We start from the raw sequence: 27,459 nt of genomic DNA on the forward strand, positions 1-27,459 counted from the left end.
CAATGCATTTTTATGTGTTCATGGGTATATAAAATTGATATAAAAATAAAACATTTACTGATAATGAATCAGCATTTGCAAGGTTTGCTAAACAGGTTGATTTTCCTTTTCATGAAGTACAACTGAAGCACTTTCTGCAGAGTTCACTGTAAAAACGCACATTGTTGCTAACAAATTCGTGTTGCCAAATTTTTACCGACCTCAAAATTGAGCTAAGGGAACCCATTTGTGGTTTGGGACCACAGGTAGGAGTAAGAAGCATGCCCATTACAGTTGCTGCCTTCTTCAAATTCCTTCTTTAAAAAAGTGTTAGAACATCAAAGCTTCCAGCAATGGAAAAGAAAAACTTGGGGTGCATATATGCAGTAGAATGAATCCACTTTAACTGCCTTGGTTCAATGTTATGGAGTCATGAGGGATGTAGTTTTACAAGGTATTGGGCATGCACCAAAGAATGATGATACTTCACCATACTAAAAATCCTAGGATTGCATAGCATTGAGCCCTGGCTAGTAATAGTAATAATAATAATAGTAGTAGTAGTACACTTTATTCATATTCTGATTTATCTCCCTGGAGGGACTCAGAGAGGATTACAGAAAAACATAAGGCAAACATACATAATGACATACAATACACAGAAACAAGGTAAAGGTCTTCCCCCTTTTTCATCTCCGGCGTTTGGAGGCGATGCTCAACTCCGGCCATGGGGATGTCCTCTTGTTCCATTTTTCCATGTTGAGGAGCCTGTTATGGTAGATCTCTCTGATCATGTTTGTCAGCATGTTTTGCATATCTGCACAGGGCACTCTTTTACCTTCCCACTTATTGATCCACTCGCATTGCATGCTTTCAACTGTTAGGTTGACAGAAGCTAGGGCTGACAGTTGGGAGCTCACCTTGACGTGCAGCTTTGAACTGCCAACCCTTTCGTTGACAGGTTTCCTGTAGCTAGCAGTTTAACTCGCTGCGCTACCGTGGTAAATTAGAGATGACATCCCTCAAATAGGACCTTCAAGGGATCCTGAAGCAGCTTCCTGTATTGCTTTGGCTCAGCACTAAGATTACCATATGACGCAAATTGAATCCGCACCCTAATTTTGGCATGGTGATTTAGCCAAAAACGGTGAGCGTTAGATTTGAGTAAATACAGCGTTTCCTTCTTCAACAGAACCATTAAAGGCACAAGAGTCTCTTTTGTTTTCACTGACAATCCTTCTGTTGCAGAACAATGAAAACATATAGGAGCTCTTTCCAGTTTTCACTGGCTACCCTAATTCAGAGGCACTTAGAAGTCAATGCACAACCTTCTAGATATCTTCTCCAGAGTTGATTATTGTGTTGGACTTACGGTGAGCCAAAGATGAAGCTACCACATGGTTTACTTGGCAAAATTTGTTCAGACATGGTTTACTTTTGTGTTGTCGAAGGCTTTCATGGCCGGGATCACAGGGTTGTTGTATGTTTTCCGGGCTGTATGGCCATGTTCCAGAAGTATTCTCTCGTGACGTTTCACCCACATCTATGGCAGGCATCCTCAGAGGTTGTGGGGATGGTCACCTCACAACCTCTGAGGATGCCTGCCATAGATGTGGGCAAAATGTCACGAGAGAATATTTCTGGAACATGGTCATACTGCCTGGAAAACATACAACCCCATGGTTTACTTTTGCCTTCTTTGGAGGCTGAGAGAGTGTGACTCGTCCAGAGTTACCCAGCTGTACCTCTGACTTTTAATAGGACTCACTCTTTGTTAAAAAGGTAAAGGTTTCCCCTGATGTTAAGTCCAGTCGTGACCGACTCTGGGGGTTGGTGCTCATCTCCATTTCTAAGCCGAAGAGCCAGCGTTGTCCATAGACATCTCTAGGTTATGAAGCCGGCATGACTGCATGGAGTGCCGTTACTTTCCCGCCGGAGCGGTACCTATTGATCTACTCACATTTGCATGTTTTCGAACTGCTAGATTGGCGGAAGCTGGAGCTAACAGCGGCTGCTCACACAGCTCCCGGGATTTGAACCTGGGACCTGCAAGTTCAGCAGCTCAGTGCTTTAACACACTTCGCCATCAGGGCTCCTGTCACTCTTTGTTACAAGGTTGATTAACTGAATGAAAAGACATTACAGTTCATTGGAAACTACTGTAATGGTGTTGCTATAAATGTTTGTATTATATGTGCTGAGTCCATTGAGAAAGCAATATAACATGATGTTAAAAGTCAGTTCAGATATCTAAACAACACACAATACAGTGAGACCCCTGTATTTGGAGTGGACACATTTCTAATTGGACTTTAATTACCAAATACCATTAAATTGGCTTACTTCTGGTCCTGGCATATCATAGAGTTACGTAGGAGGACTGAGAGGTATCCTGTTTTAACCAGATGTAGGAGTTCTGTTTTTTTGGAAGGAAGCGTGGAATTAATGTATTCCTTTGTTCTACGTTTCATCCCAAGCCAAACCAAACAAGCAAGTCCTTTTCAGACCACCAGAACTGATACCCCAAATCAAGAGAGATGGCAAAGCGGAGAGCTTGAAACTTTTATTACTCAGATGATGTATTTTATAGCATACAGCGGTTCGGGATGTTCCATAAACAAAACTAGATTGCCATGAAGAATCGTCCTCTCCCTTCCCTTAACAGTCTGTTAAATGCTGAAAATGATGGGAGCCTTTCCCCATTCATCGCCCGCCCTCCCCATTTACAATCATCTAAGAAGTCTCCCCAAGTCCAGGTCTCTTTTTTCCCTTTTAAATCTTTTTTTAAACAAAAGCACTTAAAAAACAACAACGACGACGATGATGACAAATATGATAAATGATTAAATTAAATGGCGGTTTTCAAATAAAATAAATACATTTCTTTGCAATTAAAAAAAATCATAATTAGAGCACAAGTCTATCTTCTAAAAAGAAACCACTGCTTCATTCTGGGGTTTTGACACAGGATTTTCGATAGCTTCCAACGTTAACTTGATCTGAAGATCCTTAGATATATCCCAGTAGATGATGCGTTAAATGATTAGGCAATTGAAGGAAAATGGTTAGCATTAAATAATAGTGATAATAACACTACCAATAAAAACAGACACACATCCACAGGGGGGATAAGAACCAAGGCTGCATTTTCAGGCATACTCATTTTGGAGGTACGCCCAGTTTTAAAGGATTATGATGAAAGTAGGTAAATTTGAGGTGGCCAAGATGAGCATAGAACCAAACTTCCTTCCGTCCGTCCTTCCTTCCTTCCTTCCTTCCTTCCTTCCTTCCTTCCTTCCTTCCTTCCTTCCTTCCTTCCTTCCTTCCTTCCTTCCTTCCCTTTCCTTCCTTCCTTCCTTCTTTCCTGGGAAAACATGGAGATCAACCTGGCTCTTGTTGCCTCTACTGGGATTTAACTCTCATGCACTGGGATTAAAAAAAATGCACACACCTTACATTGTATGAATTGTAATATGTTTTTGGACTCCTTCCAGGAAAATCCCAATATGTCGGTGTAATTCTCAACATCCTAAGAGGTTATGTTTCACCCAAACACGTGAAGCTAGAAAACGCCAGTGTAATGGGGAAAAGTGAAATAAAGATCTGCACTGAAACCAGTTTGATGCCATTCTTAAACACCGCAAATGCATCCTATGGGCCCTTAGAACTGGAGCTTGGGAAGAGATTTGACTTGCTAGGGGACTTCACTGAAGTTAGGCTGGATCTACACTGCATTATATAGTCAGTGTAAACCCATATAATGTAGTTAAACTGCATTATATGGGTCTATACCAGGCTTAGGCAAACTTTTGGCCCTCCAGGTGTTTTGGACTTCAACTCCCACAATTCCTAACAGCCGGCAGGCTGTTAGGAATTGTGAGAGTTGAAGTCCAAAACACCTGGAGGGCCAAAGTTTGCCCATGCCTGGCCTACACTGACCATATTATGCAGTCACAAAGTGCACATCTGGCCTAAGAGGGTTCAAAGTTATCAGGAAGTGAATTTTAAACCCTTCATGAAACTCCAAATCCCAGAATTCCATAGGATGAAACCATGGAAGCTGAAATGGGACCAAAGTGCTATAGTTTTATTTGGGGGAGCTCCAAACAAACAATTGTGGAGTATTTCTGGAGCTCAAGAATTCCTATTTTCTATTCCACGGGAAGGAGTGAGTTCAATTGCTCCCATATTGGGACAAATTACTGACCACCAAAGCACCTTTGTTTCGTGCCAAAAAATGGAACTGCATATTTTTCATCCTGGATGGTTTTGTTTGTAGGAAAACTAATGGAATTTGGGGAAACTGTGATATTGTATTGAAGACATAACAATGCCTACATCGTCAGTCAGGTTGTGTGTGGTTTCTGCAACAAGACACGGGGATAAAAATATCCTATCCTAGTGCATGGGAGTTAATTGAGATGTGCTGAAAACATCTGCTAAACATTTCAATAGTGAGAAAATAATCACAAAAAGAAGAGCTTCTTATACTCACTCACCTGGGGACCTTTCACTCTACAGTTGGCCCTCCGCATTTGCGGATTTGATTAATATGGTCTCTTGAGGAATCTCTAAGTGCTCCAGTTCAGTTCTATTGCCAACTTCAGCCAGATGTTGACCACAGAGTTGTGCTGGAGGACCTGAAATTTGTGGATTTCCCACTAGTTCCTTTGAACCCAACCAATGTGGAGAGCCTACTGCATATAATTGTAGCACCGTGATTCCACTTCAACTACCAGGGCAAGGGTTCTCAACCTGGGTCCCCAGATGTTTTTGGCCTTCAACTCCCAGAAATCCTAACAGCTGGTAAATTGGCTGGGATTTCTCAGAGTTGTAGGCCAAAAAACATCTGGGGACCTCAGGTTGAGGATCACTATGCTAGAGGAATATGCACTAGAATCCTGGTGCTTGCAGTTTGGTGAAGAGCTACAGATCTCTGGTTGGGAAATCCTAATGTCTGCCTTTAAAAGTGAATCCCATAGGATGGCACCATGGTAGTTAAAGTGGAACCATAGTGCTATAATGGGAGTGAGAAAAGGCCCCTGGAATAAGTCCCATTATATCTAAGGGACATATGTTGAGTAGACAGGATCAGCATTAGAGAAGTCTCTTATTTGTGATTCATCCAGAGATGCTATGGCATTGCTATCTCCTTCCAGAAAAGGGACACACCAATATGGATCAATGTTCAGGAAGTTCCTCAATCTCAAGTGATGCTCTCATAACAACCAAGCATATGGGGAGTTTTAATGGCTGGACTCCGCCATAGTTCAGACTTCTCCGTCCTGGATGCTTTGCAGATGACTTAGCCTACAACTTCCACCAGAATGCAGAGCACTTGACTGGGGAAGCTGGACATAACTTCTCCACCAATAAACCATGGTCAACTGTAGCTGCTTATCATGGAAGTCCCCAAAACTATGACCCTTAAGGGAGTCCCTCATGGTTCTGTTGACCTGAACTGATCAATCAGTTCCAGCAATCTTCCATCTCCAATGGGTCCTGATTGCTCATTCATGACCAAGCCTCCCTGAAGACTATGTATCACAGAAGGGATGGCTCACAACAATATAATGTGTTGGGAAAAAATGAGGAAAAGTGAGGAAGGCAGCAAAATTCAGAAGGGACAGGAACGGAGAGGTAGGTGGAGAGACAGGCAAATGATGTCATGTCCCAGAATTGTGACCCTTTGAGCCCTGGCTCCACTACAGCGCAGTCTAAAAGGGGGTTAAATTGCTACAGCCCGTGCATGGACTGTGTGTACTCCAAAAAATACAAAATTGGCCTAACTGCGGCATATATGTTTCTGTGTGGCTGATCCTATCGCATAGTATTTTTTAAAAGGGGGAGATCACTATTCCCCCTTTGTCAGGAAATATTAAAAGACTTGAACACAGGTTCTAAAAAACATAATACAGACCAAGTTAATTAACCCAGTACTTTTTTATAAGCCTGGATTGTGTCTCTATAACATCTTTCAGAAGAGTATGCAGTCAACCCCTTTGTCTGCTCATATATAAACTCCATTTCCATTCGTTGAACAAGAGGATGGCTAAAGACACTGTAAGATTCAGCGAAAGAGCAATTGGGAAGGTAGAACATAGCATCTTTTGATACACTACAGAGAACTGCGAGAAGAGAACAAAGGGTGGCCTCCATTCCAGATTAGCATTCAGAATAAAAAAAAAATACATTAAGAATACACCACAAGGAAGGGTGTTTGTTGAGTCAATTTAAGAGCTATTTTTAAATAACAGGATAGCACTAAAATGTTTACAAAAAGGAGAACCAGCTACTTTCCCATTGCCCTCCATCCCCAGAAGTCATCTAAAGCAGTATTATATGATCCCCAAGATATGCAAAATCTGTCCTTGTAGTTTGATTTACACACGTCTGATAAAGTATGATCCCTCTTTTAGATCCTTCAGTGTGACATTATGGTATGCTTCCATCAGAATACATTCATTCACTAGGGTTTGATATGACCTGTATGGTTTCACGTATCTAAGTGAAACCCTGAAACGTATTCCCCACAGATACAAGGGCTTAAATGTTCATTCATTCTTGGTAAAGAACAATAGGACCTTATCAGACTACAAACTCCAGGATTCTTTTGGATGCTGCAATCACTGTTTAAGTGGAACCATGCCTCAACAAACTACAATCCCCCCAATTCCATGCTATCATGACAGTTCAAATGGGATCAAGGTTCCATAACAGGGGAATATGGAAATGTTCTTAGTCTCCCCGTACATGAAATCCCTGGGGAAGTGCACAATGTCTCTATATGCTTTCGGTCACTGCAACACAAGACCTCTTCCTTCACACACCCCACAACCATGGGCATTTAATCACTAAGTAGTTATAAATCCTCGCAGACGGCCAATTCTCTCACTCCAGAAGCAACTCCGGTTGCTCCTGACATGAAAAAAAGTTATAAATATATCAAAACCTAATGGAGGAACTCACAACTTTCTGTTTCAAAGAATTAGTACAGAAGCCTTTTATAGGAGGCACACTTATTAGAAACACGCAATTATTAGGGCTTCAGCACACTCACCCAATAAGGCAATGTAAACAAGTGCAAAATTAAAATCTATCTAGTTGCCTATGCAAACAATATTGAAGCAACAGACTCTTCATTGTAATTTACAAATTGTCCAATATGACCTTGTAAAAACTGACTTTGTCAGGCTGTTAGTGAAAAATTGTCTTTGGAGAACTCCAATTCATGGGGTCGCTATAAGTGTAAGACAACTTGATAGCAGTTAACAACAACAACAAAATTATCCCTCTCCCTAAAACTAACCAGAACTGGACCCAGGACATTTGGGAAAGTTACTTTTTAGAATATAATTCCAGAAGCATGTGTGCTGTCTCTATTTCTCCCCCCTTACCTTTTGTGCATTATTATTATTATTATTATTATTATTATTATTATTATTATTATTATTATTATGTTTACTTATTCTCACATTTTCTCTCTACAAACGAGACTCAAAGTGGCTTACAATATAACCAATTCAATAAAAATTAAAACTAAAAAATACACAAACATTAAAATAGAATTAAATATTAATGTTATTAAGAATTGAAAGTTAAAATCCTTAAAACTGATTCAGAGCTGAAATCACAGCTTTGGGAATGAATTCCAATTTCAACTGCAACTTCAAATGCATTTCAAGGTGTATCCCTTGTCCTTCTCTTTGGCTCCCATTTCTGAGATATTTCTAGGGCCAAACTGGAGATTAGATGGTTTCCTAGGGGTGGAAAAATAGTTTGGTGGCCACTTTTGATTTAAAAACATGCACACACCGCTTGTATTGAAAACACTGGCCTTCTTTAAAAAATATCAGACGATTGCAAAGACTCCTTCAGGAATTTTAGTGAGAAAAGCAAATTCTTCACTGATGCGAAACATACTTTGGGATACCCTGCTTGCCAGACTGGGAATTCTATTGTTCTGTAGTTCTTAATGGATATTATGATTGAGAATTATAGAATCATAGAGTTGGAAGGGACCCCAAGGGCCATCCAAGGGCCATGTAGTTCTTAATGGATATTATGATCGAAAATTATAGAATCACAGAGTTGGAAGGGACCCCAAGGGACCCCAAGGGCCATCCAGTCCAGTCTGCTGCCATGCAGGAATACACACAGAAAGCACTCCCGAAAAATGGCCATCCAGGCTTCCTTTAAAAACCTGCAGAGACGGAGACTCCACTGGACTCAAAGGCAGACTATTCCACTGTTGAACAGTTCTGTCAGGGAGTGCTTCTTAATGTTTATTGCAATGATGTGAGAAATGACACTGGCATGGATATGAATCTGAGTCAATTTAAGGAATCTTCTCTTAAAAGCCAGAGGTCCTTCTTGAACCATCTGGAATGTGTCATAGGATGCTGGATGAATAATCAAAAACCCAGTAGACCCCACCAGTTCTGGATGAGCCCTCCTCTCCTTTAAACTTTCTACTGTGTGCCATCTCCCATTGTCCACGCTCCCCAAATCCTCTGGGAAGGTTTCTAAGGGGGTAGAAAATGGGACGAGGAATGGAAATGGGACTACACATATCAGTGGTGAATATCATTTGCAGATGATGCAAACCTGCACATGAGCAATGTGTGTGGCTAATTTGGTCCATAATGAACTTCATGCACACATCTCTGATATGTAAGAATCCACTTGGTTGGATCAATCTAGTACAGCAGTTCTCCAACAATATCCATACTTTCCTTGGTCTGTCTACAAAGCGGGTAGCAAAACTGAAGCCCTCTAGATCTGCGTGGACTGCTATTTCCAACATTCTTTATCAGCGGTTATTCTAGTTAGGGCTAATAGAGACTGCAGTTAAACAACATCTGGAAAACCACCTAGCACCTGGCATGTCATATGGACGTCTATTGTTGTAATACAGGATCCATTTAGCTTCCATGACTATGAGTTGGACAGACATATTCCCATTTGGGGTGAGCAGTTGTCACATTAATATCAATCATGGCGATTTAAAAGAAGTATTTTCATAAGATGAGCTCAGAAACAAAGAATTACTAGTAACAATTTTGCTTTCAACTCATTACTTTTTTGGGGCAACCCAATTACCTTGTTTCTAACAATGCAACCCATCCTTCACATTCGTTGGTTTTACATTCAGGTTTACATTCTTTGTGGCCACTGCACACTGGGCCTTTTGCCTCGTGCTGTCATGTACAGTAGAGTCTCACTTATCCAACATTTGCTTATCCAATGTTCTGGATTATCCAACACAGTTTGCCTCCCGCCCCGATCCACAGCTTTTCTCTAGGCAGCAAGGATTGAACTTTTTATGGATTTAATTTCAGACAATGTTGTTACTGTAAGTTATGCAATTCTATCTTTATTTGTAATCAATTTGTTAGTAGCCAATGTTTTTTTAGTCAATGTTTTCAATACATTGTGATGTTTTGGTGCTAAATTCGTAAATACAGTTATTACTACATAGCGTTACCGTGTTTTAGACTGCTTTTTTGGTAAATTTGTTGTAAAACATGATGTTTTGGTGCTTAATTTGTAAAATCATAACATAATTTGACATTTAATAGGCTTTTCCTTAATTCCTCCTTATTATCCAACATTTCCACTTATCCAACATTCTGCAGGCCCATTTATGTTGGATAAGTGAGACTCTACTGTATTTCTGATTTTTCCAATTTTGGGGCTTCCTGTGCCTCTAACTACTCCAAATATGGAGGGCCAACTGTAATACTAATGGAATATATCTGTATCAATATTGGGTATGTTACATTTATCTGCTACTTCCCAAATATTATTTGTTGCATTTATTTGCTAATTCCCAAATACTAATTTTAAAGCTCATTTCGTGAGCAGAGAACCATTCATTATTTCAGTAGATATTCTTTACTGATATGTTTCCCCAAACTGCAGCACTAACATTAACACATTTCACAATGAAACCAATGGCTAATGCATCAGACATCTTAAGCAGCAATTCCAAGCTCTGCTTGGAAATATGTTTTGCTGAAAGTCAAAGAGCAAAGGAGAGGCAGTTTATAATTTCACCAACATCGAGATTTCCACAGATGAATCAGGGTACTACATAATATAAACAAGCCGGTGGTAGAGATGCATGAAATTAAAGGATGCTACACATAGATTGCAGTCATGAAAGGGCAGCCAGGGCACTATCTCTAGATGATCACAGACGTTATCCAAAGAAGGCACTCAAGAACTAAGTAATGAGAGCAAATCCATTAAGTCTGTGTATTCCGGATGGTGGCTGCTCCTCAAAAGCCATCTCTATTAAAGGCCATCTTTGACCAACACTTTCAAGGCTGGCGGCAGCAAAGCACTTTGACAGAATTACCGTCACATGGATTGGCGTTGCCTCTTTGTGCTCCCAAGAAAATTGCAAGTGATTATGTGAAAATTTAGGCCTTTCAAAAGGCAATAGTATAATGGGTTGTGCTACAGCAGGTCTCTTTCTTTTTCTTCCTCCCACACTTAATATTTTGCACAGATCAAACTGAAAGCATGGAGTAGTGGGTCTGTACATACTCATCGCAAGCCACTTTGTGTATGCATTCACTCACTTCTGTTTTATCTTTACATATTGCTAGGATGAACAATTGTAATGGTCTGAGAATGTGGGCTTTTTTTTCCTGCAAGTGATTTCAACTCTGGGCTCATCTGTACAGAGATTATAACCCATGCTCAACATGAGTTTGTCTGGTAGTCCTGCACTTCTGGCAACTATAGTGGGGAAAACCTGGTTAATTCCACATTAAGAAAAGTTGTGGGTTGTTCTGAAGTTTGTCTAAAACTCTAGAGCAATCCTAACAAATACAAGGAAGCTGGGAATGTTTAGGGTAGAGAAGAAAAGACTGAAAGGTGACATGATAGCCATGGAGCAATGGCTTCAAATTGTAGGAAAATAGATTCCACCTGAACGTTAGGAAGAGCTTTCTGATGGTAAGAGCTGTTCAATGGTGGAATTGTCTGTCTCGGAGTCTGGTGGAGTCTCCGTCTCTGCAGATTTGTAAACGAAGCCTGGGTGGCCATTTGTCAGGAGTGCTTTCCTTGTGTATTCATGCATGGCAGCAGGTTGGATTGGATGGCTCTTGGGGTCTCTATAACTCTATGATTCCATGAAATGACAAGAAAAGAGATTCCCTCTAGGCAAGATCTATAAGAGCTCTTCAAGAATGCCTTGAAGGATGGTGGACTCCCCTTTTTGGGGGAATCTTTGTTAAAGCAGAGGTTGGATGGCCATCTCTCTCCTTTAACTGTGTATTCCTGCATGGAATGGGGTTGGACCAGATGGCCCTTGTAATCTCTTCCAACTCTATGATTCTATTATGTTGTTATTGTTTGCCTTCAAGTTGTTCCCGACTTAGAGCTGTGTCATGCTGAAATGCCTTATATATCCACACCACAGATCTTCCTCATTCAGAGTGATTCCCTGGAGTTCAGGTTGGGTTTCAGAGATGTTTATAATCATGGCAACAGTGTTGCAATTATAAATGTGTAGCATAGCTGAACACGGAGCAGTTACAGACCCGTAACTCAGTTATAAATCTGTAACTGCAATGCAGAATGCCAGCCAATGTGCTTCAAGGAGCATCAAGGTCAAAATAAGCTCTAAAACTCTGTGCCCTCACAATAAAACCTAGTGGTAGCTTTACAGCAGGCAAGAGGAATATATGGGATTCATTGCTGGAAGATGTGGCCATAAGGTTAAAAACTTTAAGAAGGAGATTAGCATTCTCTAAAATCTGAGGTGGATGTGGCCCCAAAGTGCTTTTGGACTATAACTCCCATCAGCAGCTGTAGCTGGTGGCTTCATTGCAGGATGGAGGCCAATATGGACTGGATTTTATTCTGAACTTCAAGACTGTGTTGTGTCATCAAGATTACTAGCAGTTGTTCTGTGTGTGCTATCACCTCTAACATCTTAAAACTTAATATGAAGTATCCTTTAAGGTGGCCTTTTAGATATGCAAACTATATCTTGACTATGGAAAAGACTAGTGGCATATTTCAGCTTAAAGCCAAAGCCTCTATAACACATCACAGTTAATGCAATTCATGGATGATGGCGATGATGATGATGATGATGATGATGATATCATGTTTCTAATCAGGAGCCTGTTCCTCCCACTTGTTCTCTTCTCTGTCTGTCTGTCTTTCTCCTATCCTTGACTCAAAACTATAAATTCCACACACATGCTTATCACTTTCTATTCACTAGCATCTAAAGAACATCTTCAAGTCTTCACTTCCGTTTCCCACTTCAACCTATTATTTTTCAGCTCAAATGTAGTGGGTCCAACCTAGCTGTATAATTACAACTACAGGAGTAATTTAAAGCCATTCCTAATTGGCAAAAGTGTTACCCCAAAAGGTTTTAAAACTTTCAACAAAACCAGCCTGATTGGTCCTGAAAGTAATCAGCATACTAAAACCATATCAGTCACCTTCCTACACACAAATCAAGCACACTCACACTTTGCAACCACTTTCAGAAACAGAGTGTGTTGTGCATTGGTGGCATGGGCATCATGCGGACTTGTGCAATGCATCTATGATGCTTTATATGCATCACTTTTGCATGATGCTCATATGTGATGTGTTGGCTGCATGAAACCAGCCTAACTAATTCCCAACATCTGGAAAAAAGGAGGGAGTCCCACCAAACTCAGCATAGTATCAGGTTGCTAATGATAAGCAATTGGCAAGATGTTTTGTGGCTTTAACACTTCCAAACTGGCTTTGGGGTTTTGCTTCCCTACAGAAAAAAAAATCTTCGTGCAAACCTGCAGCCTCACATCAAAACATTATGTTCGGTGTTAAAAACTCCATAGCAATTAAACCATCCATGTGCATATAAATATGTGTGTGTGTAATAAACCAACAAAGAAAAAAGCCAATACCCAGTGCAACTTTTCTATTTAAAAAGAAGAGAAAAATATATTCCCTCTGAATGTCTAATCTGGAATGAGGTTTCAGGATAAGAAGCAACAAAGAGGGAGGTCAGCAAAGGAGACAATACGCTGAAGACAAGAGGGATGGAAGAAAATGGAGGTGTGGGGAGAGAGAAGGGGTCTCTCTGCTTGACAAAAGCTGTCAATTACCAGCGTCTGGTGTGGAACGTGTCTGCCTTTGTCCCCCCCAAAGACATCTGCCGTGCGCTGCCTCCTGCCAGTTGGCCCGGGTGAGCCCGGAGAATGCCGTGAAAGCCATCCGCCCGCCAGGCCCTCCGACTCCTCATTCAGGTCCGCCGTGTTCTTTCTGAGCCAAAACAATGACCTGGCGGGATGTGGAGCTGAATGAGCAATGGGTTTAATAATAATGATAAAAAAGGGGGACCTAAAACAAAACACAGTAGGGGGAGAGGGGTGGCGACGGCACTTGAGGACACGGCTGAAAAGAAACATGCTTCGCCCCCATGAACATATTCTTAAGCATGCTGGGGTTTGTCTTCTTAGGTATCTGACCACAAAAGGTCTCCCAAACCCTTCCCTGGTCACTATGTAGCTCAGTTCCTTCCGAAATCCTTTCTCCCTCTCCCTCTCTTTTTCTCTCTCTTTCTCTCTGTGTTTTTTAAAGTGCGTGTCTTCATCCCGGCTCTCTACCATCCCTTCTTCCCGTTTTCCTTTCAGGCTGTCAGTTTCTGGATTGTCTTGTTGTAGTACTGCGTGATGGTGGGCGTCAGGGGGTTCCAATTGTTGGCGTGCAGCTCAATGACCTCCAGGAGGAGAGACCGGGTCAGCATGGACTCCGAGGGGCACAGCATCTTGTCACGCGCGATCGCCAGCAACTCCGTCATCAACTCGGGCAGCTGCTCCTCCAGGAGCCGGCCGGTGCTCTGCAGCTGTCAAGGAAGAGGGAAAACGGTCAAAAGAGGGGTGTTCGTGAGAGTGCCGACAAACCCCAACATTGTGCCTGTCATCTCCTGCTCCTTTCCTTCCAACTGAGAAGATATGGCCAGGGATAGAGGCATGTCTCAATGTGCTGTTCTTCTGAGATGTTTCTATGGTGTTTTACTTGCACGTTGCCATTTGAATACATGGCCAAAAGCAAGTCTCTTTCAGACACATGGGATCTTGAAAAGTCCATCAAACAGTCTCCATTTGCTGTTCTTTTGATATGTTTATATGTTGCTTTTTATTTTGACTTATTTATTTATTTATAGTATTTATATTTTGCCCTTCTCACCCCGAAGGGGACTCAGGGCGGATCACATTATACATACATAGGGCAAACATTCAATGCCCATAAGCACATCAAACAGAGACCGAGACAGACAGACGCAGAGGCAATTTAACCTTCTCCCGAGGGGATGTTCGATTCTGGCCACAGGGGGGAGCAGCTGCTTCATCATCCACTCTGATGGCACTTCCTCATTCCAAGTCGTAAATTAGTTAAACTTGCCTCCCCACTTTTATAAGTGGTACCTTATTTCCTACTTGATAGATGCAACTATCTTTCGGGTTGCTAGGTCAGCAACGAACAGGGGCTTTTTTAAAAAAAAAATTGACGGGTGCTCACCCCGCCATGGGCTGGCCTCGAACTCATGACCTCATGGTCAGAGTGATTTATGCAGCTGCTCAACAGCCTGCGCCACAGCCCGGCCCCATTATTCATATTTATACACTGCCATTTGAACACATGATTGAAGTCAAGTCTCTTTCAGGCATATGGGATCTTGAGAAGCCTAGTAGTGGTGCTGAAAGTGCTAAAAGCTACATCACTTTGGCAATGGGTGTGTTATGTTCATACAAAGAAGAATCAGGCTGACTCTGAGGAGGATGACCAAAATGGCAAAAGGTTTCGAAACCAAGCCCAAGAAGAGCAGCTCAGGGAGCTGGGTGTGTTTAGTCTGGAGAAGAGAAGGTCAAGAGAGGACATGATAGCCATGTTAAACATTTGAAATACAAAATATTTGTCATGCTAAAGATGGAACAAGCTTTTCTACTGCTCCAGAGGGGGAAAAAACCCCAGAGCAGTGGATTCAAACCCCAGGAAAAGAGATTTCATCTAAATATTTTTTTAAAAAACACTTCCTGGTTATTATTTTATGACTCTTCAAGCCCTTTGTTTTCTCATTCCTGTCCTGCCTGAATATTTGCTGGATGAGACTTTAGAGCAGTGGTTCCCAACCTTTGGGCCTCCAGGTGTTTTGGACTTCAGCTCCCACAGTTCCTAATAGTTGGTGAGCTAGATGGGATTTTTGGGAGTTGAAGTCCAAAATACCTGGAGGCCCAAAGGTTGGGAACCACTGTATAGAAGACCTGGCAGCTAGTGGAAACAAATACTGCTCGTGGATTCATTTCTAGATGTTAGTTTTCTGTTCCATGGAGTAATCAAGAGCTGTGTCAATGCTTACTATCAGGTATTTGGGATTTTAACCTGCAAACATATACACTGCTGACATCCCCAGCTAGCAATGTGGAGTAGTTTGACAGTTTAACTTTGACTCTGGAGAACAGGGTTCGATTTCCTGCTCAACCTTCGAAACTCACACACTCGCAGACCCAGAAAACCTCACTATAGAGATCACGACTTGAATGGAAACGACTTGAAGTCACACAACAAAAATTTCCTCAAAGACTGTCCAAACCTTCCATCAAATAAAAAAAAAAAGGAAAGATGCAGAAAACAGGCCAAAATAGCAACCAGAATAAATGTGACATCAATTCTAATACTCTGAAATGCAATGGAATGATCCATAGGGAGAGAGCATAATATGAAGTGAATACTCCCCTGCACTAAAGTGACCAGAGTGAAAAATCAAGAAGGCTGCTAAACCTTAAATGTTTGTGTAAAATGGAATTTCAATAGGTATTGCTTGTTATCTGGTTGCATGATATGCAACACCTGGAGAAATGTCCTTTTCTACACAAGGAACCCTCTGCAGTTTTCAATTTGGCAACCTCCCTTCGCAATACCCTTCGTCTCCTGATTAGATAAAATAGGATGACTCTCACCTCCATGGAACAGCAAAGGACAGCATCTTCCTTTATGTCCTGAGATTGCAACAACTGCAGAACAAAATGAAACAGCACTAAGACAGACATTGCTTGGGAAGAAATATTTTTAGGAATCTTTCTCAGTAAGGTACAATTTGAGCATCCCTTATCTGCAATTCCGACATACTCCAAATACCATAGTTGGCTGAGAGAGTGACACCTTCATTTTCTGATGGTTCAATATACACAAACTTTATTTAATGGCCAAAATTATTAAAGGATTGTATAAAACTACAATTAAAGTTAAAAATGCAACATGAATACATTTCATGTTTAGACTTGGGTTCCATCTCCAAGATATCTCATTAGGCATGTATTCCAAAATCCAAAAGAATAAATCAAAATTCAAAGCACTTCTGGTGTAAGAAATTTTAGATAAGGGATATCCAACCCATCCTGTCAAGAAGAGAAACTTAAGATTAATCACATCCGACAAAATACAGTTATGAATGAATGAATGAAGCTTTATTTATATCTTGCCCCATCTCCCAAAGGGACACGGAGTGGCACATAACAAGATGACAGTATAAATGATGATAAAACACATAACAAATCAATCAAAGTTAAATCACCAGAAATAAAAGCAAGCCATAATAAATAGGAAGGAGTGTAACTGAAGAATTTCACACTTAAATATGAACAATGTCATAATTAAGCATATAAAACATAAAACATATAGACATTGAAACGATTAAACATCCTATGACCTGTTCTTGTTAGTATGAGCACTAGCATCAGTTAAAAATTTGCTGTCCTAAGGGTACAGAATCCCTATGAAAATGAAAAACTGCAAATAACACAAAATTTCTACTTTTTAACCTGAGGGAACATTATCTAGTAATTTCCAAATCTTGCAGAATGACACTATAGTTGACTTCTGCCTATAGCTGACCACAGAAACATACCAGAGCAGGCATGGGAAAACTTTGGCCCTCCAGGTGTTTCGGACTTCAACTCCCACAATTCCTAACAGCCGGTAATCAAACTCACAGACGTTAAAGCCACAAATGTGGAGTGACAACTGTACAGATCACCCATTTGTTCTCAAACAAAGAGAGGGAATAAGTCCTTACCTCCCTGAGGCAGGTATAAATGGGACAGACGAGGACTCGGAAGGGCTCTCCGGTGCTACTTCTCATGGTGCCAAATACTTCACAGAGGAAGGTGATGAAGCCGAGCCAGCGCTCCACGTCGCTCTGCTGCAGCTCTTCCCGCATTGTGAAGTCTTTCTGCAAAAGAAAAAGAAGAAAAGACAAGCCAAAGAAGGCCATCAGAAAGAGGAAACAAGCACAATTGGCACAGAAGCCTGGCAGCAGCTTGCTAAACTAAGAGCCAATAAATAAGAACAGGAGAGCAAAATGACCATTAATTTTGAAACAGACAGGGCACCCCTGTACTTAGATACATGGAGTTAAAAGAGATTGATGAAACTATCTAGTCCAACCCCATTTTGCCATACAGGAAGACACAATCCAAGCATTTCCCAACGGATGGTCATTCAGCCATGGCCTAAAAGTTTACAGAGAAGGAGACTCCACCATATTCTGAGGAAGTGTACGCCAGAGTCAAACAGCTCTTATCACTAGAAAAGGTTTAGGTGGAATCTCATCTCCTGTAATTCAAATCCGTTGTTCCATATTGTAGTCTCCAGAGCAGCAGAACACAAGCTTGTCCCATTCTCAACATGGTGTCCTTACAAATATTTAAGCATGGCTATCATGTCCCCCCGGAGCCCCGGTGGCGAAGTGCGTTAAAGCGCTGAGCTGCTGAACTTGCAGATCGAAAGGTCTCAGGTTCAAATCCCAGGAGCGGCTTGAGCACCCGCTGTTAGCTCCAGCTCCTGCCAACCTACCGTGTTTCCCCGAAAATAAGACAGTGTCTTATATTAATTTTTGCTCCCAAAGATGCTCTAGGTCTTATTTTCAGGGGATGTCTTATTTTTCCATGAAGAAGAATTCACATTTATTGTTGAACAAAAAAAACAATCTATTGTACGTACATTTACCAAACCTGCATGCTCTGGTGTTCTGTTCGGCGGGCATGCTTCCAAACACAAACGGTGCTAGGTCTTACTTTCAGGGGAGACCTTATATTTAGCAATTCAGCAAAACCACTGCTAGGTCTTATTTTCTGGGGATGTCTTATTTTTGGAGAAACAGGGTAGCAGTTTGAAAACATGCATATGTGAGTAGATCAATAGGTACTGCTCTGGCAGGAAGGTAACGGCGCTCCATGCAGTCATGCCGGCCACATGACCTTGGAGATATCTACAGACAACGCCGGCTCTTCGGCTTAGAAATGGAGATGAGCACCAACCCCCAGAGTCAGACATGACTGGACTTACCGTCAGGGGAAACCTTTACCTTTACCTATCATGTCCCCTCTCAATCTTCTCTTCTTTAGGCTAAACATATCCACCTCCCAAAGCCACCTCTAGGCCCTTTACTATTTTGGTGGCCCTTCTCTCGACATATTTCAGCTTATCAACATCCTTCTTGAGGTGTGGTGCCCAGAACTGGACACAGCATTCCAGGTGAGGTCTGACCAAAGCAGAATAGAAGCACAATGAAGGGGGACTATGACTTCCCTTGATCTTCTAGACCAGGGGTCCTCAAACTTTTTAAGCCGAGGGCCGGTCCACAATCCTTCAGACTGTGGAGGGGCCGGATTATCATTTGAAAAAAAAATAAAAACAAATTCTGATGCACACTGTACATGTCTTATTTGTAGTGCAAAACAACAACAACAAAAGAACAATACAATATTTAAAAATGAAAACAATAGTAAACAACATAAACCTATCAGGATTTCAATGGGAAATGTGGGCCTGCTTCTGGCCAATGAGATAGTCAAGTTAATTAGGATTGTTGTTGTTGTGTGACTTCAAGTCATTTCAGACTTTGGGCGAGCCTAAGTCTAAAATAATTTATTTATTCATTTACTACATTATTTATTACATTTATATCCTGCCCTTCTCACCTTCTCACTCCAGAGCAACTGTATGTACATACAATATATTATATTATTAGCATAGGACAATATTAGCATTATATATTACTATATTGAACTATACCACTATACTGTAATATTATATGTAATATATAACATATAATTAATATTATTATATGGTATTATTAGTATTATATTGTATGAAATGATAATATTATTATCAATATTATATGTATATACAATATATTATATTATTTAAAATGATATAAAAATATTCTATTATAAATGAGGGCGGGGGCCAGGTAAATGACCTTGGAGGGCCGCATCCGGCCCCCGGGCCTTAGTTTGGGGACCCCTGTTCTAGTCAGTATACTCCTATTGATGCAGCCTAGAACTGCATTGATTTGTCAGCTGCTAGAATACTCTTACTGGAAATCAGTCTTCCAGTTTTATATAACTAACAGAACTGGTCTTGCTTTGTTTAGTGCAGTGGTTCTCAACCTGTGGTTCCCAGATGTTTTGGCCTTCAATTCCCAGAAATCTAACAGCTGGTAAACTGGCTGGGATTTCTAGGAGTTATAGGTCAAAACACCTGGGGACTCACAGGTTGAGAACCACTGGTCTAGTGGGATGAGATGGCAGAACCTTCAAACTGAATATGAAATTTTAGACAGCAGAGCAGATGATAATATATTTAAATTCTTCACTGCATAAAGTTTGCTTTTCTGAAAAAGAATAAAAATGTTACCAACCCAACCTGTTGCAGTTTGTGGTGGTACATTGCTCTTAGTCCTTCCAGATTCTACAGCCATCTTCCTGCCTTATGGGTAGACCAGCTAGTAGTTTACAATCATAGCTTGGAAAAGTGACTTTTGGAGACTATAACTCCCCCTAAAAACTATAGGTTGGGATTCTGGGAACTGTTGTCCCCAAACATTATTTTTCCAAACTTAGTTTACAACTGATAGGTCTAAAACCAATGGATAGTCCTAAAAAGTAGAATCAATGGAAGCTACCAAAGTGTTAACTAACTAGTTTCTACAGATTCACTGAGGCCACTGTAAGTGAGAGTAACTAATATTGGATTTTGGTCATAAAAAGCTGATTCTACACCTGCTGCATAAGAATGGTGCTGGGCTACTTGCTTTTAAAAAAATAACCCACATGCATATTTATCAATTCATACATTAATTCATTACCCAACTTCTTTTAAGCATTATTTTTTAAAACACTCCAAACTTTCAAATTCTTCCTTAGGTGTAGCTTTCCAAGAGCAGCTTTCCAATTTTCAGCCAAAGAACCATTCATTCCTTCATTCACTGAAGAAAACTTGAAATGCTAATTGTAGCTTCCGAGAAATGCCAGTGTGGACTTCCCTTGTTGATGACACATACAATTGGCCAAAACACTGTGGGTCAGGAACATCATACAGAAACTAGTTTAAATGGAAGTGTACGGATTGTCAATACATTTTCGGTCTGCGCTTATGAGGTTGGTAATGAATTTCAAAGGCCTAAAATAATCGGAAACTCAAAATCTATAGAAGACATTCTTCTTGCATGATTGGTATCATAGGAGGAATGCATCATAAGAGTTGGAAGAGACCTCAAGGACTATCCATTCAAATTCCAGAACACACAACCAAAGCATTCCCGACAGAGAAGAAGACTCCCAGGTAGCCTATTCAACTGGCCAACACCTCTTGCCTTCAAGACATTCTTCCTAATTCTAAGATCAATTCTCATTTCCTACAATTTGAATCCATTGCTCCATTGTGTCCTAGTCTCTAGAACAGCAAAAACCAAGTCTGACATCCTTTCAAATACTTAAACCTGGCTATTAATGCTAAGCAAGGTGATTAATTACAACATTCACACTGGCCTTCAACAGAAAAGAGTTCCTTCTCCCACCCTGGACCTTCCTTGCTTAGTTTTTTTCCCAATATACCCCACAACCTCTGAGGATACCTGCCATAGATGTGGGTGAAATGTCAGGAGAGAATGCTTCTCTCATGGAAATGCAGCCTGGAAAACACAACAACCCTGTGATTTTGGCAATGAAAGTGCTCGATAACACAATATATATATGGTTTAAATCAATTCAAAAATGTGAATTTGACAAAAAAAAAATCAGAAACCCAAATTAGACTGTACAGCATAAGATTAATAGTCATTTCTCAAAGAATGTTTCTCTGCATTTTCCCAACTCACAAATCCTAAGACTGCCCCTTGAAACCTCAGCTTCTGGGCTAAAACGCTTACTGTAACATTGCTGCTTCCTGCAGAGGACCACATCAATAGCCTTTAGAAGCTGCAAAGTGTTTCAAGGTTTCCAAGGCATGATCAGAGTCATTTAGAAAACCACACGGACAATGGATTATGATTTAGGCAACAAGCTGAAACAGCTGCGCAAGAGCAAAAGGGAGCGGAAAAGCCAGGAACTCATTTCTGGGTTATGGGCTATTGGTTTCTAAGGATTTCTTTTTATCCCACTCCATCTCAGGAGCTGGTGGTAAGGAAGGAAAATGCTGAAAGGCAAAAACTGGTGGGAACATAATGCTGAAATAAGCCCAATCCAAAATCCCAACATTGTGGTTTGCGTAGTAGCCGTTAAGGCAGTCCAAGCGAATACAGTGATACACTGAAGGCACTGATAAAAAATTAGATACCAGCCAAGAATGCACAACCGAGTTATCCTTGTGGAACTCTGCTTAGGTAACAGGAACTGGATGCATCCATTCAACAATAATGGTTTGACCCACCTTGCTCCATGTTGTAAAGGTGCATTTGCTGACACCAACAAAAGTGTCTATTGACAGCAATGCTTTGGACAGACCCAGAAATAGGTGAAGCTATAGATAGGCTCCAAGTTGCCCTATCCTCAACAGTCCCAATGGATGACTTGAGTTTATCCATCTGTAATGTGGTCTTCCTCTTTTCCTACTGATTTCTACCTTACCAGGCATTATTGACTTTTTTGGTGAGCCATGTCTTCCCATGATATAGCCAAAGCACAACAATCTTAGTTTGTGATCTTGGCTTCCAGGTTGATTCGCTTTGGGATCTATCTATTTCACAGTATTTGTGAAATTCTCCTCCAGCACCACATTTCAAATCAGCTTTCTTCATTGCAGCTTTCTAAACTATATATAGAAACAGGGAAAATGATGGCATGGGAAATCCTAATGTTAGTGCTCAATTATATATCTTTATGCTTCAGGAGTTTGTCTAGTTCCCTCATAGCTGGTCTTCTGAATCCTCGTTTTCTTCAGATTTCTTGATTGCAATCTCCATTCTGATTCATGGCAAGGGGACTCTTGAACTATTTCAATGTCTTTGATTTCTACTTTAAAATAATGAAAATCATCTATGACCACAATGATAAACCTGCCTTGACATGTCTTCCTTGACTTTTTAATTGTTCAAAGTCTTTGCTATGTCCTGCTAGTAGTACGGTATCATCTGCATATTTTTAATTTTTGATGCTGCTTCCTTCATTTTTCATGGCTTCTTCCTTCAAGTCTAATTCTGATTTATGTATGACAATTCAGCACACAAGCTAAGTAGACACTCTTTAAATATTTAAAAGGTTGGCATGAAGAGGAGCATACAAGTTTGTTTAGTGCTGCCCAGGTCTAATGGTGTTAAGTAACAGGAGAGTAGATTTCATCTGAATATTGGAAAAAATGTCCTGACAAAAGGAATGGTTTGGAAATGGAACCAAACACCTAGAGAAGCAGAGGGGTCTTTTTCTTTGAATATCTTCAATAGAATTAATGGACATTCAGAAAGTCTAACATTTAAATCCTATAGACTCATTGGACCATCTCTAGTTGGGTGTAACACTTGGATTGTTTTTAATTGTCCCATTGAAAGCAATGGTAAGTAGAAATGCTGAACTTGAGCAGAATGGTGTTCCTGATGAGGTATTTTTAAAAGCTCTCCCAGAAGGCAAGTTCATGTATCACACATTTCTCAAAACCTAACCTAAAAAAAGCCCAAGGCAGGCACGCTTTTCATCTTAACTAGCAAATTCTGGGAGCCTTTATGTTTTGACTACAGCCCAAGCAATGGGTTTGTTGCCAGTTCAAAATCTTCAAACAGAAAATACACCTCTCCTTATTTATCACTGGCAATGGGCCGCCATTGGCAGTAAGTACTTCATGCTGGGTTCTTTAGAAGCTGCTGTGAGTCTGGCCAGAACTAAGAATATGTGAACTCTAACACATCAGCAGCCCTCGCTCGTTGGCTTTGCTTTATTTTAAGCTCTTCTCCATGCCAACAAATCCCAGCAAAAAAAGTGTTTCTAATAATATGGTTAAAAACTTTATCTAAATGACCGAGGAACATTAAAAAACTATATATATCCAGGTAATAAGTTTTGAGAAATGCTGTACAGATGTATAAGTGTGAGTGTGCAATTTATTTAAAGTGATAGGAGGCTATGACCTTAGATATCCCAGGAATGCAAGAATTTCAATTATGCAAGAGCATCAGACAATGAGTTACCATATGATTTTTTATTATCTGTCTAGGTCAGTGGTCCCGACCTTTTTTTGACCAGGGACTACTTTGACCAGGGACCACTGTTATGGTTGAGCCTTCGGGCTCCGGTAATAGAAGAAGGGGTCATAAGACTCCTCGAGAGTCAGACTCTTTCGAGGAGCGTGAAAGAAAACGGCTCCGGGATTTGTTTACAGACCCGACAGATGAGGACTCATTTGAGGGTTTTTCTGAGGGTTTGGAGGAAGAGATGGCCAGCTCGGAGGAGGATGACATGGAATGGACTCGTGTGAGGGAGGATTTGGGTGTTGGGGAAACAGGCAATGAAAGCATGGGAGGTGATTGGCAGGTTGCAGGATCAGACCCATGGACTGGCTGGAGGGATGGAGCGGGATCCACAGCTGGGGATGCTGTGGGGCGTAGTCAAAGGTGTTTAAGCTCTGATGAGGATGATGATGTTGGGGCGCCTGGAATTGGGATGGCAGCTGACAGCGATGATGAGCTTGAACTGGGATAAATTGGGGTTTGGGACCAATGTCTAATTGCGTTGGGCAAGGTAATCTGGACGGACGCTTGGGCTTTTGTTGGGGAACTTCCTGAAGACGGGTGTGATTCGTTACTGGATACGTAAGTTTACCAAGGACACTGGGCATCGACGGCGGGAGGAACTGTGCGGGGTTTTTCTCTGTGCAACTTGTGTTTAATCTCGATAGCTTGGACCTCCGTCGTCTTTTTGACGGGCAATATCTACTCGCACTGGATTGACGCTGGACTGACTGACTTCGATTCCGGATTATCCCTTCTGCTGGCTATCGGTGAGACCTTTGGATTTCTAGACGACTACGCTTGGCTATTGACCTCTGGACCGGATTGGGACCCTGCTGACTGCCGTTACCCTGACTGCTGTGCCTGGACCTGGATATCGTTGGCCGCTGAACCTTAAATTGAATCCTGACTACGACCACGCTTTTCGTTTGTTGCAGGGAGGAATAAACAAGCCTGGTTTATTCTCCTGCTGTTTCTGAGTAGCAGAGAGGAATCTGCTACCAGTCTGTTGTTTACATTCTGACTCCTGTTGATCCTCTTTTGTTTGCATTGTTTGCCAGGCTGAAGTAAGCACTTTTGATTTAATCCGGATTATACTTCTGTTTAACCCGGTTTATCCCTTTGAATTGTTTAAGCTCAAACTGAGTTGTTTTTTGTTACTTATCACACTGAAGTCAAGTGTTTGCCCTGTTCTTTGTCTCCTACGGGCGTTTTTAGTTCTGTAACCTCAATAAACTGAGTTTTGTTTTACTCGCTGGCGTTCTGTCTTTGACACCACTCTCCAACATTAGTACCAAAAGGGTTATGAATCAGTTTTGGTCAACTTTAGTTTGGTTTGGTTATTTGGGGTGCTGATTCAGAAAATTGCATTGGATAGACCACATCAAATCTAGTTTCTAATACAGAACATATGTCATCCAGTAGTCACCATCTGCTCTCCCACAGAAAACCATATGTAATAATCTAGAGCCGATGTGATCTATCCAATGCAATTTTCTGAATCAGCACCCCTAATAACCCCAGGATCAGGACTAAAAATGATGACACCAAGACACCCCTGCTTCCAGGTGTCACATGGAACAGATTTGCTCAGGGGGAGGGAAGAGGAGGAGAAGCGGCAGTCAGGAGGCTTGTTGTTGTGCATTTTGTGGGTAGTCAGCCTCTCCCCTCCTGACATCCCCATTGCTTCAGCACTATAAGAGGGTTCTGCGAGACCAGATGCTCTCCTTGCAACGGTGTAGTAACTGTGAGGCTATAGACCATATTTTAGTTCTTAGGGACCACTAGTGTTCCATGGACCACAGGTTGGGAACCACTGGTCTAGGTTGAGGAGCATTTAATAATATCCAAAATTCTCAGGAAATATGTACTTTGGGGTGAAGAAAGCATCACGTGGAGAGCATTGATTAATACAGGTGTAAAATCAGAGCCTTTTTGCTTATCTGGAAGGCCTTACGAGACACTTGATTATTCATAGTTTTGAGAAGATTTATTCCTCTTCCAAAATTAGGAACTTCAAAGGAGCTGAGATCTTTTAATAGAGCATTCTATGTTTGAAGATAAAGGTGGGATGATTAAAAAAAACAGCTACAGCGCTTGAAGGCCAGTCTGAGATGGACAGGATTGGTTGGAGGAAATGTTGACACTGCCAGAGGCTTATTAAGAGGGAGGCATGGGAGTTCCTTCTTTTGATGAGGACAAGACTTGTTCAGTTCTTCCATCTACAAATAGTCCAAGGGTAGCAAAGTGTGACCCACTAAGGATTTTTTTTTTTGGTCACCAAACCCTCCATAATCCAATGGTCACCAAACCCTCCAGAGTCCAAAGGCTGTCTTTCCTCTCCTGAAACTGCAGTGAATCAGAATACAAAACAGTAAATATGTAAATACATTTTGAAGCAAAAAGTATAGGCTATCTTTTCTGGAAACTTCAATCCATGGAAGAGGCAGGTAAGAAAGAATGATGACCTCTGAGGATGCCTGCCATAGATATGGGCGAAACGTCAGGAGAGAATACTTCTGGAACATGGCCACACAGCTCGAAAGACATACAACAACCCAATGATGATGGTGATGGTGATGATAATGACAACGACAATAATCTTTTCAATAGTTCATACCCTCTTCTTATTTAACATAAAGAAAATAAAGAAAATAATTTTTGGAAACTGGAAGTGGACTCCCCCAAACTTTTGAATTCTTTTAGTTTTAGTATTTGGGGGGTTTAGGGGGTTTGTGTGCCCATCCTGGAATGTTCTGGAGACAGAAATTTGGCCTCTCGGTCTCTTGAAATTGCTCATCATGATTTGGCCCACTTTGTTTCCAAGCTTCCTTCATTATAAAAATGAAGTTCAGGAATGGATGTTAAACAGAGAATACAGCATGCAGCAAGATTAATTTCCTGGAATTCTCAGAGCCATAGTTCAAAGAAGGAATTTTCCAAGCTTGAAGTCTTTCAAAGAAATCTATCAGAAGATTTGAGTATACCTAGTCCAATTGCTGTCTTCAGCTGCCAAAATCTCTCTGGAAGGGGAAAGGAAATCTCTCCTCAATTTAGGATTAATATTTGTATAATTCATTCCTATGAAGACAGTTAGGCAACACTCTTGCTTGAATCCTCAGTGGGATCATCACTGCAAAATTCCAAAGGCTTTTTTTTTGACATGGAAAGCCAGGTAGATTTTTCAGTTTCTTGGTGCTCTCCAACTAAGTTCACCCTTTTGTTCCATCACAATGAAATGTTGCCTGTTTCAATTGTTGCGAAGTATATAAAGTTCACGATAGTTGCATACTCCATTCAAATATCCAAAGGAAGAATTTTGGAACTCTCCTACTATTCTGTCCTGAGATGAGGAAGCACTCCTTGCAAACAGAGACCACTGCTTTCAGTCAGTCCTTTTCTTATACAGTAGAGTCTCACTTATCCAACATAAACGGGCCGGCAGAACATTGGATAAGCGAATATGTTGGATAATAAGGAGGGATTAAGGAGAAGCCTATTAAACATCAAATTAGGTTATGATTTTACAAATTAAGCAACAAAGCATCATGTTATACAACAAATTTCACAGAAAAAGTAGTTCAATACGCAGTAATGCTACGTAGTAATTACTGTATTTATGAATTTCGCACCAAAATATCATGATATATTGAAAACATTGACTACAAAAATGTGTTGGATAATCCAGAACGTTGGATAAGCGAGTGTTGGATAAGTGAGACTCTACTGTACTTTCAAGAGTATCATGGGATTGCCACTTTTGGCTCATTTCCCCAACTCCATCTGCAGCAAACTTGTACATCTGTAAGAATGAGGTGTTTAATATTGCTGGGTGTTGCTTTCCATGTTAGTAATGCAGTGGATTTTAGTTCAAATTTGAAAAGAGCTATCCAGGGTTCTGAATGTCTTTTGGGAATATGGTTGATATCTAGCATAGTTGCTTTAAAGTTCATATT

General features: G+C 40.9%; 1 protein-coding gene across 6 annotated transcripts in view; it reads right to left on the bottom strand.

Moving 5' to 3' along the window:
* Positions 1-2,527: 2,527 nt before the first annotated feature.
* The window catches only part of ctif (cap binding complex dependent translation initiation factor), a 177,515-nt gene continuing 152,583 nt past the window's right edge, over positions 2,528-27,459 (bottom strand). For all 6 annotated transcript variants that reach the window (XM_062972567.1, XM_008102767.3, XM_008102765.3 and 3 more), the window contains 3 exons: positions 17,081-17,236; positions 15,966-16,019; positions 2,528-13,849 (listed from right to left, as the gene is read on the bottom strand). In XM_062972567.1, coding sequence (XP_062828637.1) covers positions 13,634-13,849; positions 15,966-16,019; positions 17,081-17,236 — 426 coding nt within the window. In that variant the 3' untranslated portion in view covers positions 2,528-13,633. The remainder of the gene's footprint in view (positions 13,850-15,965; positions 16,020-17,080; positions 17,237-27,459) is intronic.

Source organism: Anolis carolinensis, chromosome 2 (assembly GCF_035594765.1).
Source record: "Anolis carolinensis isolate JA03-04 chromosome 2, rAnoCar3.1.pri, whole genome shotgun sequence".
NCBI lineage: Eukaryota > Metazoa > Chordata > Lepidosauria > Squamata > Dactyloidae > Anolis > Anolis carolinensis.